The sequence below is a fragment of the Platalea leucorodia genome, assembly GCF_965183815.1.
Source record: "Platalea leucorodia genome assembly, chromosome: 4".
In the NCBI taxonomy this organism is placed as follows: Eukaryota; Metazoa; Chordata; class Aves; order Pelecaniformes; family Threskiornithidae; genus Platalea; species Platalea leucorodia.
Window position 1 is genome coordinate 72997300 of NC_138826.1, and position 13934 is coordinate 73011233.

The window sequence follows — 13934 nt, forward strand, 5'->3', positions numbered from 1 at the left end:
ATACACTTCTTTCATCCATAAGATTGCTAAACTAAGTGGATTACTGACATGAATTATATTAACATGAATACATGTTTTAAGTGTTAGGCCTCAAGGCAAGATTGAACAATACAGTCGGTCAAATCTCCATGATCTGAAAAAGATGGTACTGTCATGCTTTGCTACCAACCTAGAAAGCAAATAAGCCACTTCGAAGCTTGGCATTTTGGGTCGATTAACCCTTATCTGCACAACTAATGGTAAGAGAGAAAAGAATCCTTATAGACAAAAATAAGAGGTGAAGGTATTAGTTATTGAGATTTATCCAGAAAAGGATAGTGCTCAGTTTGTATTTTACACCGGACAGATAATATATAGCAGTCTTTATCTGATACCCTAGTACTGGTTTTTGGTTGTCACCATCATTCTCTCTACTTGCCACCTTCCACCTCTTGCTGAAGTAGATTTGTCTCAGCCATTTAATAAATGATTCTTCTCCAGAGGCCAGAAGACTTGCTGAAAAAAACCCGCCACAATGCACTCCAGTAACTTGGAGTTGAGAAATCTGGGGAACATCTGAGGAGCACTTTGACTTGTGGACAGTTGGAATTACTACTAAAAAACCGAGAAACTTTGAATGAGGAATAGAGGGTGGTACAACAGAAAAACTACCAATAAAGCTTTAATGAAAAAAAATTCTTGCTGAATGTTTTGCAATCTCACTGCACTACGCTGTTGCTCAGCTGGGTCAACCTGCTTGATAGTCTAAAGTCCTGCAAGGAAGGAGATACCCAGAATGCACAGGAGAAAGCAAGACCCACATATTACAGCCACACGCACAATAGTAACTGACCCAGTGCATTTTGTGGCACTGACTTAAACAGGAACTCTGTTCTCCTTGGCCCACTTTTTCATGATGCGGACAATGTACTCTACTTGAGAATTACCAGTGCTCTTCAGAAGATGCAGTACTTCCCGTAGAGTCTCTCTAAAATGGTCAAAAGCAAAGATTTAAATGAAGGTGAGACCCAACTGATACAATAAACAACTACCCACATCCAAACTGTTTTGCAAAACATGGTTCCTAGACGGAGAGGTCCATTCATCTGCAGAGCAGGAATAGGTAAAAATGCACAGTAGATTAGATCCCAGGGGACCAAAAAAAAAAAAAAGCTCTTGTATACAATTGCAACAAGGAGAGAAATCAAAGGTAAAAAAAAAAAAAATATCAGCAAAATGTAATTAGTTTGGAGCTTAGTGCATGTGTGTGTGTATTTATATATAAATCTTCACTCTTGCAAAATAGTTCCCCAGAACAAAACAAACTTTTTTTCTTTAATGCTACTTGCTCGTCTTCAATATGACAACATCTAGCTTAATGCTGCCAAAGCGCCTTACACATTAATACAAATAACATGGAAATGAACATTACCAATAGGATAAACCAGTATGAAGCTGCAGTTTGCCAGCTACTTTACAGCATCAACTTGTATGCATATTGAAAAACAGGCAACCTATGTGTACTTTATTGCATCTACTGCAGTAATTGCTAAAAGGACACTTGAAGGGTGCAGTAGTTAATGAGATTATTCCAGCAGAGAAGGGAATATTAGAAAGGTGTAGAAGCCAAGATATGCACCTACCAGTCATGTACAAAACAGCAACTTTGGCCAGGGGAGAATGGCCATCTGGCATCACAGCAGAATATTCACAAGGGAACAGTTCTTAAATACAGCCTCACTACTCTCTCTCATTCTCCCATCCAATGAAATGGGCAGAAAGCAAAATTATCAGTAACACAGATAATTTTCTTTAAGCTTTCATCAAGTAAGTATATTTGTCTGACATGGACAGTGTCTTCAGAAAGCAAATTTTAGTGAAAACACAGTCTCATCTACTCATTGTTTAGAGAAATCGTGTCCTTCCTACAGCACTGAGTAAATGTTTCCTTAGTTCTCTTCTATGAACCTTAAAATGTCATGGGACAGTTTTCCATTCTTAGGCCATCAACGTGAAATGAGGTTCTTTTCCCTTGGTTCATGAACATACTACGTTTATAACTTATCTCTTCCTAGCATAATAACTAATGTATTTTGGTTTCCTGCAGTTCATAGCATTTGCTGATAAGCTATTCTCTACAATATATTCTATAACTGTTGGTGTGGAAGATACACTTCAAACTGGAACCACTGGCCAGAGTGTCTATTCTCTGAAAGGTCAATAAAGAAGTGGAAGAGGATATATAGTCCTAAAGCTAAGATTATGATTCTGGCTTACAGCTAACTGGAAATAGGAAAAGAGCAAAATAAATTCATATACAATGCAGAATACTCACTTTGCTTCTCGGCCAGCTAAGATCATTTGAAAGACACCCACACAAGCACCTCTCTTGCCTTCCCAGTATTCAGGATTACTGTCCAGTCTCTCCAGAACATCAAACGCTTTGGCTGAATAGTAAAACTGACGCATCTGCACAGAAAGTGAAACATTATTCCTGACTATATGACCATCTTTCAGAAGGGGATTAAAAATTTTGAGCTCAGTTTTCTGAAATCAGCAGTAAGTCACAGAAGCAATGTGCATTGTCCTGTTTTTCTGCAGGCAGCAAGTGACACAGAACAGGCACATTTCAGTTCTACGTAGGGAAACAGGTGGTATTATCACATTACTGGTCTGTGTCTTTGAATATATTATAGACAAACCGCACTGTGAACTTTATTAGTTGGCAACAATCAGCACTGTTGTTTTGATCATATACAGATAACACTAGCTTACAGAATTTTTTTTCATGAGGTGCCCTATCTAGTGTCATACCGACTATACCAAAGTCCTTGATAGAATATCAACTTCAAACTAGTCCAAACATTTGAAAATGGAACCACTTTTCCTCATCTAGAGATGGTCACAGAGACATATTTGGATGTCTTTTGGGTTTAACTTAGAGCTATTTTTTTTTCTTCACTGTTACAGTACAGTACGAAATAAGATTCAGTGACTCTATAATCCAAAATTTTCCTATGCATAGCAAAATCTACTGTGTATTCTATCTTTTCTGCCTTAGGTTCTCTACTTGTAAATGGGAACAAGATGCAAGTTGGTTGGAAACAGTCAGTGCAAAAGGAGTGACCACAGTAACTGTGGCTTTTGAAGTCAGCATAGCTCATGTGGACCTCGTCTATGACTGTGAGTGTTCGTCACTTGGGCAAGCCTGAATAGCAATGTTGTTTGTGGCTAGCATCTTCCCATGAGAGAGCACAGAAGGCAGACTGAGCACAATCTCTCATCCTTTAGTGGCCAGAAGCCTGCATCTGCTGAGAAAAAAGGACAGGCTGTGGGAGTTATGTTTGAAAACTTTAGTCAGAGAAATACAGGTACTACAGAATGAGTAATAATTCCCTTTTCTTCACATAAATGGTGATTTTAATCACAGGTGACTGCCAAGCACTGAGGTGGATGGGAATAAAGATAGTGAGTTAAACAGTATCAGATGTGTCAGCTAAAAAGAAAAAATTGAATACTGATCTCTCCAAACTGGCATCTGATCTAGTTCCATTAGGCAGATACTGGTTTAATGTCCTCCTTCTATCTGACACGAAAGCAGGAAATGCTTTATCCCGAGTCATGTGCTGTTCCCTGTATCGATAAGATGGGTGATTGCATGAAATTAGCCAGAAGTCCTGCCTCCCAGCTTCCTCACTGAGCAACTTCTATCAGCATAGCAACGGGGCATCCAGCTACACCTAGTCTCAGGACACTCTTGACCTTGCTCCATCCATGTTCATTCAGCAGTCTGTTGAGTGAAGCCCAGTACGACTGCCGCCTTAACTTACAGCTATGGTGCTGTCTGTGGACCTCCGATATAATACAGTGTTTCAGAAACAACTGGAAAATGCTATATAAACTCAAACGACAGGGGCCTTGCCATTTAGTGGAAGAGGTACAAACAGCTGGTAGTATAGAAAGACAAGTTATAACACTATAGCAATCATTTTTGAAATTAAATTCCTTGGTCTTTGGAGTGGTCATTTATGGCCGTATGTAGACACATAATTGGGCTGAAAAAATTAGTCCTGTAAGTGCAGTTTTTAAGAGGTCTAGATAAATCCAAAGTGTGGAGCTCCTTCTTCTCTACAGTACAATAACGTTTTTGAGAAGAATTTAGGCAAAGTAATCAACTGACTTAAGTGAGACTTAAAATGGTCTAGAGAGAGAGATTTTACATACGGTCTGATTGTCAACTTGCTTTCACAAATTGCAGCTACAGGAAACACCAGAGGCATGGCCACTTGCTTGAGCAACAACACTTTTAGGGTGAGATGGTGAATTGAATACTTGAAAGACGTACAAGAGAGAATTCACTCAGTTTTAGAAGAATGCTTTTGAAATCATAAGGTAGATTTTCTGACTTTCAGTTATGTGTTTGTTAGGATTTTGAGAACATGTTACTTTGTCAGAAGAAGGAAAACAGCAAAAAAAAAAATGTTACAGATAGTATGCAGATATTGCTGCTCTCTGGAGAGCTTGGCTGAACTGGGAATCATTTGGAGGTTTTCCAATGGGACTCAGCTTACTATCTTTCCTCTACGATGGCAAGTTTGGTCACTGTATCTCTAATAAGCCTATGCCAATAGCTGCCAGTTCTTGTGTATTCACTTGCATTAGGCTCCACTGAACCAGCTCCATGAGCTTTACACCTATTATCTGTGTTCTGCTCCTCTTCTCACATCTGCCCTCTTAAAACAGTGAACTATTATATTTGCACAGTCACAAAATTACAGTCTGACTTTATATTCTATATTTAATTTAAATTAAATCTAAAATGGTTGCTCCCCAAACAACTTCAGTCCACCTTCTGGCTCTGGCCAATACATTCTGAAAAGTGGATGGCCTGTGTCTCACCATGCCACTTTTCCGAAGAACATCCTTTTCTCCTGTCACTGAGCTGCTACTCCTCTAAGTCCCAACACAGTGCAATCATCCTTATAGGTGGCAGAGAGGATGCTGGATACGGCATTCTATTATTGTCTACTGAAATCTTGCACAGCAGTACTCTGCACAGGACAACCAATTTTTCTTTCTCCTATAGTGCCATTTACAATCCTCTCAAACAAGTTTTCTTTATATGCCTCTACATCCATCCTGCAGATGAAGCTCTCATGTTTTCTTTCATGCTTTGCAGAACAGCAAAAAAACTTGAATCAGAGCTAAGTCTCACTGTGTATAGACACCATCTGAAGAATTAGATGTTAGGAATTTAGGCAGAATTGTAATCAGCTTCCCAAGATCTCTTCACTATTAACATAGCTTTGTATAAACTAGAATTTGGAGGTGTGCCAGCAGTGTATTAGCACGGAGCATCAGAAATTTTAGTAAACACAATCTAGAAGCTTAGTACAAGTAAGGTAGCATATCTTTTAACTTGTTCTAAAATGCTCAGAGCATCCCTACTAAAGTGGACATTGTCTTGTCTGGCTTGACTTTTTTAAATGTTAGACAGCTTAGTCTAACCTCATCTCTTTAAAAGTCCCCTCTAGAAAAGATTCAAAAGAAGAACTACTATGTGTTAGCAGGGATCCCACTGTAGGCAGTTAAGCTCACCATTTTTTTGAAGTATTTTTTTTCCTAATGACTACACACACACACACTGTGTCTCTTTGCCCCACTTGGGCAGATAGAATAGTAGTTGTTGGAATTCTCTTTCCATTTCTTGTGATTAACAAGGAGTATCTCCCATTGCCATTACAAGCTTTAAGGAAAAAATAACACTGCCCCAGAAAAAAATGCAGCATGAGGCTCCTTGCTGAATCTATGCTAGACTTTTTTTTCTTAAAAGTTTCTTGTCATTTCTAACAACAATGAATCCCTAGTAGGAGAAGAAACTGTTATCGTTACTGATAGCCCAAGCATGCAGTCATTTACCAATGTTTTAATCAGTGGGTTGTCTACCAAGAAGGCCTGTAGCTTAAAATACTGAGTAATCCTTGCCAACTCATTTACATTATTAGACATCCTACTGTTATAAAAGAAAGTGCATTAGTGATGACAATGATGGAAAGTATCAAAAAAATGGCTGTTGTTACAATCGCTGAATTAACATGCCATACACCAAGTTCTAAAGAGAAGACTCACTTTGTAGCAATCATTTGCAATGAGCTGCAAAAGGTTAAAGGACTCCCCTGAGGTCTCCATCTTCAGATAGAGCTTCCAGGCCAACTGTGGTTTCTTATTCATGATATCTGCAATAACAACAAAAAGCTGGGATTGTGAAAAGAATACACCATGCACAATACTAAATGGCAGGTGGAATAAATGTTCCTAAATTTCTTTGCTTAATGTAAATGCATGCCTCAGCCTGTGAGCATGAGGTTGGGAAGGGAAACATGTCCTTATCTTCTGCCTTACTAGCGATAACAGCAATTTATCAGAGAATACCAATGTCAAGAGGAATAATTATGGCGTTTACATCTCCATTTATATTTCACAGATACAACAATAAGCACAACTCTCATGATTTCAGATGTGATTAAGAAATAGAATGGAAAGCATTAGAGAAGTTATTTTATGCAGGACAATGAACTATGGCAGTCCATTTAGATGGTGAGATTTAGGATTATGTGTTTCTACACACAGAAAAAATTTAATTGGCACTGAACTGAATATCTAGAATAAATATGTAACACCAAATCACAGAATTTATAGACACTTCTCGTTTAGGAGGCAGCAAGACATCCCACCAGATTTTTCTTTCATCAGTTCCAGATACCATACACAGTGACAAACAGCCAGGTCTTAATTTCCAAATACCAACCCATCTGTCTACAAAAATGGAGTACTGTGCTAATTCAATGTTTTTTTCCCTTCTCTTCAAGAAGAATTTGGTATAACTAGTACAATAATATTAAACAAAAAAATACTGTCTAGCATCCAAAAAGATGCATCTCTGGTACTTTTTGCCCTTTGGAAATATTTCAGCATTGAATTGTTTACAACTTAATACCTAATCATACTCTGACATGAATGTATTATAATGCTTTGTAATTTCTATAGCAGCTTTTATCCAGAAGGATCTAATAGTAATTTACATACTTGACACAAAAAGATAACTATACTCATCACTGAACAGTTGTTTCTGCAAAGAATTCTAGCAGACGTTTGGGAATGCAAAAATCAAAATTTTAAGACAGACAGGAGAATACAGCAGCTCTACTGAAACTTCAGCAGGAATTCAGAATGGCAAAAGGCACACTCAAGAATAAATAGCAACTCTTATGAAAGAGCTAGAAATTTTTTAATTAATAACATGGCGTTGATTCTACTTCTTGTATAGTAAGTAGCACCTTCAAAGAGGTCTGCATCTCCAGACATACGTCAGAGAACTACTATAGTACAGAATCAAAGGGATGAACACTGTCGACTGAACAACCGTGATTTCCCTTTGCAATGGGAGTTCTCCCATCAAAAAAATTCACATAAAACATTCACATATAAAACACTCAAACACAACCAGGTACCGCAGCTTAATGAAAAAGGAAATAAACTGTCATGTCCTAAAAGAGAGTCATAGATAGGCATCCATAGGTGTGATATGCCTGTCTGGAAAGATCACATTAGAGATGTTGACCACATCTGCTACATGGGATAACGTCCCAAAACAAATGTATTTACATTCCAAGTACAACTACTGAAAACTGTATGATAAGAGAACATTTTTGTATTGAGGCACTGTAAGGAAAACAAATTAGCCTAGGGAGTCTCAGACTTGAGTCATCAGAAAAGCCCACCTCTATACTCTTTTGTATGTGGTGCTGCAGCTGTATCTGTACTGAGGTGTACTCTGCAACGTTTTAAAAACTGACTCGGAAATACTAAATAAAATTTTCTATAGGATATTAAACATAGCAAAAATTTTCTGGTTTCAGGGGAAGAATGGAAAAGTTTATGAAAGAAAAAACACAACGGAGATTATAAAGGACATCCCTCAGGCACAGGAATTTGGACAATACAAAGAGTAACGCGGTAGGAAGAAAAAATACACGTATGTTTGTCTCATTCTTCTCTTCCCTAGACATCTGACATTGGCTACTCTTGGAGCTAGACAGACCCTTGGGCCTGACCCAGTATGAATACTTCTATTTTATGTTTTACTCTGAACATTTTAGAGTTGTAACGCAGTCTTTTAAGACAGAAAATCTTCACTCAAGCAATTGAGTAGACAATGGAGAAGAAAAAGATTCACTGCTTAGGACAAAGCTGCATTGACGGAACTATAACAGCGCTGCACTGAAGCAGTAATTGCTTACTAAAGCCAGATGTATGAAAGGTGCAATAACCACCCACGCTATAACTAGTGCAATCAGCTTTTCACTTTCACAGTCCTGAATCCACCTACAACATTAAATTCAATTAAGAAAGTGGATTGCCAAGACTGATGCAATAGAGGAGGAACTGTATTCTGCAATGTTGAAGGTAAAGTGACTCACAGCAGCGAGCTAGCCAGCTAAGGTAAACAAAATCATTCTTTATCTTCTCACTCTGGATCAAAAGGAACACCTGCAGGAAGAAGGAAAATAAAAGATTATACATGCACGTACTTTTAAACAAACAGAAGGCAGACTTGCCTCGTTTCAACGTGTGGCTAAGGCTTAAGCCACATGAACAAGTGCTTCATGAGAAAAGTTAGGGTACGTAAGTGCAGCGCAGGGGCAGCTCTCTGTGTCGGGTAGGTGGAGGATTCAAACAGTGCCATGCTTATCAAGGGACTTCGGCAGCTGCAAAACACCAAGCTGTGCAGAGGGTGCGGCCTGCTCTGAACAAGTGCCAGTGGGCGGTCACGCAACACAAACAGCACAAAGGAACACTGGGCCTGTGGGAAAAGCTATTTGGAATGTGTTTGTTTAGAAAGCAATGCAAGCAATTACATTAGCATCTTCTTGAAATACCAGAAGTTTCACATATATATGAACCTTTCCTCCCCATACATGTCAGAGATCATTCCAGGGCAGCAATAAGGCATTTCTAACCATTTTGGTTTCAGTAAGATTCCAAGGCAAAACATTTGTCTTTTGTAACTGACTGTACAAATACAGGTTTATTACATTCTACATCTAAAGGGATGTGTGGGGGGAAGTTACACATTTTAAAATGTTCTCTGGCTTTACTCACACACACACACACAAACCTATTTATGCCCCTCTGCAGGTATATCTGTAACTATACTAGGATGCTACTGGCAAAACTCAAAATACCTTTATAGGAGCAGATGTACGTACTGGAACACTGAGTTCCACAAATTACTGACATTTTTATTGGTTAAACATTGCTGATGCCCTAATTTTGGCGGTGGGGAAGAAATAAAAAAAAAAAACAAAAGCAAGCAGCATTATCAGTGTAAGTAGCACTTTATCATAGGTTTTATTTCATTATGTCCAGGGAGGTAAGCTTTTTAGTAAGTTAATAAGTGCTATACGTGGAGATATTTTACAAGTTTATGAGACACTGGGGAAGGGTGATCTTTATATGAAAGTGTCATCACAGGCAAAGAGCAGACAATAGGACAGACTAATCAATTTAATTACATAATGCTGTTGTTTAAACACATCAGCTACGTAACACAAGTTTATATAGAATCATTTGTAAGAAAATAAGAGGAAAAATGTGGATTAACAGCAGTTTACACCTTTGTGTTTCTTTGTTGCCTGGCTGTAGCTAAAGCTTACTTATAGCATTATCATTTTTATCAGCATAGCCTGCTAGCACAGTTTTAAGATAGTCACCTGCATTTTCATTAAGCTAACTAAATTAAGGTAGGTGAATTGAAATATGTATCCATTTTGCCTGACAGTCTTGGATATTTTTCTTAGAGAGAGATGCAATTTCAGGACACAGAAATTAAGGGGCTGGGTGCTGGAGGGGGAAGAAAAAAAAAACAGGGGGGCTCTGTTGTCAAGAAGCCTGAAGAGTTAAAAAGTTAGAAAGACAGGAAAAACAAAACAAAACAAAAAAACCCAAACCAACCAAACCTATATGATTCACTTTAGACTACGTGGTTGGTTTTTTTTTTTTCTGGCTTGTCTTCTTTCTGGTCTCGTGGAAAATGTTGCTTCCATCTTCATAATAGCTATTTGCTTTTGCATATTTTAGTTGTAATTAAGTTTCTACTGCACATAGACACAAAAAATGCTGTGTGTAGAAGTTAATCTCTTCCAGCTGCATCTGGATGCTGCTGAATAAGATAGTGAGCACTTCCGCTTTTCCTCCCACATCTCCCAGAGGAAGAATTTATTTATTTATTTATTTTAAAACACAAATTTCTAGGGACATCTAGAAGCTCTTAACTATTCAATGTCTTTTACTCAGCATGTCCTAGTCAGTCTGAACAATAGGACTGCCTGGGATCCCAGTCAAAGCGTAGGAAATCTGATTAAGAGGGCATTCTTTGATCAATTAGAGATAGCTGCAAGCACTCTTGTGATGCACCACAAGCAGCATGACTCCCCATATACCTCACATTACAAGATTAGCAAGATAATCTTTTCTGAATAGTGTTCACTGAGAGTTTCAGTTCCTCTAAGAAGGGGAAGATGACGTTCCACAACCTGCTTATTTTCAACCAACATGAAGACCTGAAGGGAGAAAAGGAAGCAAAGAGGGGAGGATGTGGGAAATGTTTCCATTGTTGTTTTTTAAAGAAAGCAAATACGTACCTCTTCAGCCTCACTAAAATTGCCCATGGCAGCTTTGGCTTGGGCATAGTTGAAGTTAAAAGTGTCATCGTTGTAGAAGTAACTCTGGAAAATAAGCCACACAGACAAAACCCAAATAAATAAAACAAAAAACCCCTCCTCCCATGGTATAACAACATTAAAAATATCTCCCCCCCTAGATCGGAGTCAGACTATATCAAGACAACGGGAAGGAAAAAGAAAACCCCTCATTACGAACATACGGCATTTATAAACAGAGGGTAGAAAATTATGGACTGGCTTTCCAGCCTACATTCGTGACTACAAACACAGCTGGAACATTCCACAGTATTAACCATGAGAGATCTGGAGAATGCTCCAAGCTCAAAATTGCAGTGGCAGCTTTTATGGGTGTAATTTTCACTTTGGGCATGTGAAGACATGCTGTGCTGCCGTGGTCTCTTTTGCCTCCCAAGCATTTATTTCACCACTAGGGTGGTAAATAGGCAGCTGACTCCCTAATGGCTTAAGGAGATGAACAGTTTGTTTTTCCAAGACTTCTCAAGGTTCAACAAGAGATCCTGTGGATCTGGTTATGTGACAGATGCTAGTCTGACACACTGGATCACATGATGGAGGTGGAGGTGAAGTACCAGGCTGTAACCAGGCAGCACACCGCATAACAGGACTTCCTTAAGCTCAAGCCTTGCTTACAGGCACCCTTCTCTCTATCTGAAGTGCAACATTAAGTTTTCCTCTCCCATAATATTGTACTGGACACACCAGTTTAATGACAGATCAGGTTGATCTAGCAGTGTCTTTCCTGAAAAGCTGCATGGGCCAAAGCAGGAAATACAACTCTAGGTACAGATTGGCCTGATGTTTGGGTTTGACCCGAACAGCTTAGATTTGATCATGGTTAGACTGAAGCATAACTCAGACGGCCAAGAGTCAGCCGAGTGTATTATACATTCAGCACTGTCCCACACTGCTGCACCGGCAGACCTGGTAGAGGTAAGGTGGAACACAGTATCACAGCTACAAGTGTGAATGGGATTGAGGATCCTCGCTGAGCAGAGGTACAGTGCTTGTGAAAGAGCATGGGGGGGAAAGCAGGGTGGTTTATCCACTATAGTTACTGCAAGAAAAGCTTTCCTGTGTGCACAACAGCAAGGTATGTGGAAGAGAAATGTTTTTTCTTATATAATGTCTATAAAAGAAACAGAACTTGTGTAGGAAGACCAAACTTTTGTTTTGTTCCCTGATTAAAGAGTGACAAGGTAAAAAGCACAACTGTGACTGTACAAAAGATACGGGAAGCAAGGGACAAAACCCCTTCCCAGTGCTCTCTATCTTCTTTTTCATTATGTAGGGCCACTTGAGGAACCTCTTCCCTTCCTTGTCACAGGTAGTCAACAAAGGGTACTGACCCAGTCCACTCACATACATCAAGCCAGAGCCTGGAGAGGAGAGGTGGGGGATGGCCACCATTTGCCAGATGTCTAGATTTCACCCAAATAGTCTATGTTAGGGTCCAAAAGAGCTGGCAAATACAGCAAGCTATGTGAAAGCATGAGGATGAACCAATCGGATGAATCTCAAGCTCAGTTTGTGAAAACATTTCAGTACCCTTAGGGTGAAATAACTGGTTTCACCATATGAGAATTACAACACTTTACTGTATTCTTCCTCAATGATAATTTTGTGTGAATCAGCACAAGTTCCAGGTTAAGCAAAGCTGGTGAGCAAGATGCTGGTTTTACTACATGAATAGTTCTTTCTGTTCAAATAGCCCCCATTGTATTTTTAAATTAAAATGGAAAAGAAACTCAGTCAGCAACCAATCTCAAAAAATGTGTCATTCTATCCTGGCTGTATCAGTGCTAGAGACCAGACCTGCTGCAAAAACAAAACCAGTAAAAATGAACTAGTGCTGCTGATAGTGCAACACATTCACAGCAGCTAGATGTTTTCTTTTTTTTTTTTTTTTTTTTTTTTAAACCACATTATATGTACTGGACTTCACTCTTTTGTGGTCTTTTTAGTGGTCTTCAATCTTTTAATAAAACTAACTGTGCTCTGAGTGATGTCCATTTCAATGAGATGCTCAGATACCCAATTGAACAATGGCCACAATTTGTTGTAGCCACAACTCAGCTGAGCCTGAATTAGCTTGTCTTCTCAGTTGATCCTCAGTGTTATAATGTCACCTTCAGGGCAGCTGGCAATACATTTATAATAAGGTGTCTTTTGAGACATTCTCATGCCTAAAGCAGTTTTAATCAATCATGGATGAAGGTGGTGTTTCCTGAGAGAACATCATGCAAACAATCTTCACAGAGTGCACAGCTCCACTTAAAGAGCTGCAGAGATTCTACTGAAGTTGGTTCCTGTGAATGAAACACAAAGGTGACTGTAAAGCCACCTAAACCTTGCCTGTAAAATGGCACAGGAAGAATTATTTGCATCCCTGTGACCTGAAGAGGAGGGGAATGACCTAAGTAAGTCTGAGCAGTGGCTAGTCTCAGCTAGAAAATGATGAGTACCAACTACTTCAAAAAGACTATGCAAAGAACGTGGTGGTAGGCAGAAAACTTTGTCCCTTGCTGTTTATCAACTACATTATGTCTCAGAGTACCAGTATTTATGATTACCTTCAAGAATGTAACAAATACATATTTTACTTAAGCTTGATCACTTTGCAACTTGCTAGATACAATCTATAAAACCTTCCAAACTTGCAGCTTCAGCCCTACCTTGAACTATGACAATGAGTTCCATAAACCAACTGTGTTTTGAGAGGGACAAAATGCATTTTCTTAGAAAAGACATGGTGAATTTGCTGCAATTCCAGCAAACCCTATCTTGTTTTCAGCCTCTCCTAATAGAAATAGAGGTTTCAAATCTACCTTGTTTATTCTAATCCTCATTTTGTATCATTTTATTTTCTTAACTTCCCTCTATAGCAAATAATATCTATCTTCTGAATCTCTTAAGACAATACTTCAATTTCTAATTATTCTCTGAATCACCTTTCTTTCCGCAGTTGAGGGGGGAGTGCCCAGTATTTAAAATAACAGTACACCACTGTGCAATGAAATGCATCAATCTTTTTTTATATTGAATTTTCTTTACTTAGCATAATATTTTGTTTCATCCTTATAAATGCAGTCACATTACAACTGTAAAAAATGCGGGAATATTTAAAAAAAAATTACTGTTATTTTTGCCTAAATATGGGTCAAATGAAAACAGATATATGGTTACTGATGC

At 38.7% G+C, this 13934-nt stretch overlaps 1 protein-coding gene across 1 annotated transcript in view; it reads right to left on the minus strand.

The window, feature by feature from the left end:
* Window positions 1–855: 855 nt before the first annotated feature.
* The window catches only part of IFT56 (intraflagellar transport 56), a gene marked incomplete at its 3' end in the record, with an annotated part of 48808 nt that continues 35729 nt past the window's right edge, over window positions 856–13934 (minus strand). Inside the window, exons 14-18 of the mRNA XM_082309240.1 lie at window positions 10683–10766; window positions 8460–8529; window positions 6109–6215; window positions 2315–2448; window positions 856–967 (exon numbers count right to left, since the gene is read on the minus strand). Of these exons, the coding sequence (XP_082165366.1) occupies window positions 856–967; window positions 2315–2448; window positions 6109–6215; window positions 8460–8529; window positions 10683–10766 (507 nt within the window). The remainder of the gene's footprint in view (window positions 968–2314; window positions 2449–6108; window positions 6216–8459; window positions 8530–10682; window positions 10767–13934) is intronic.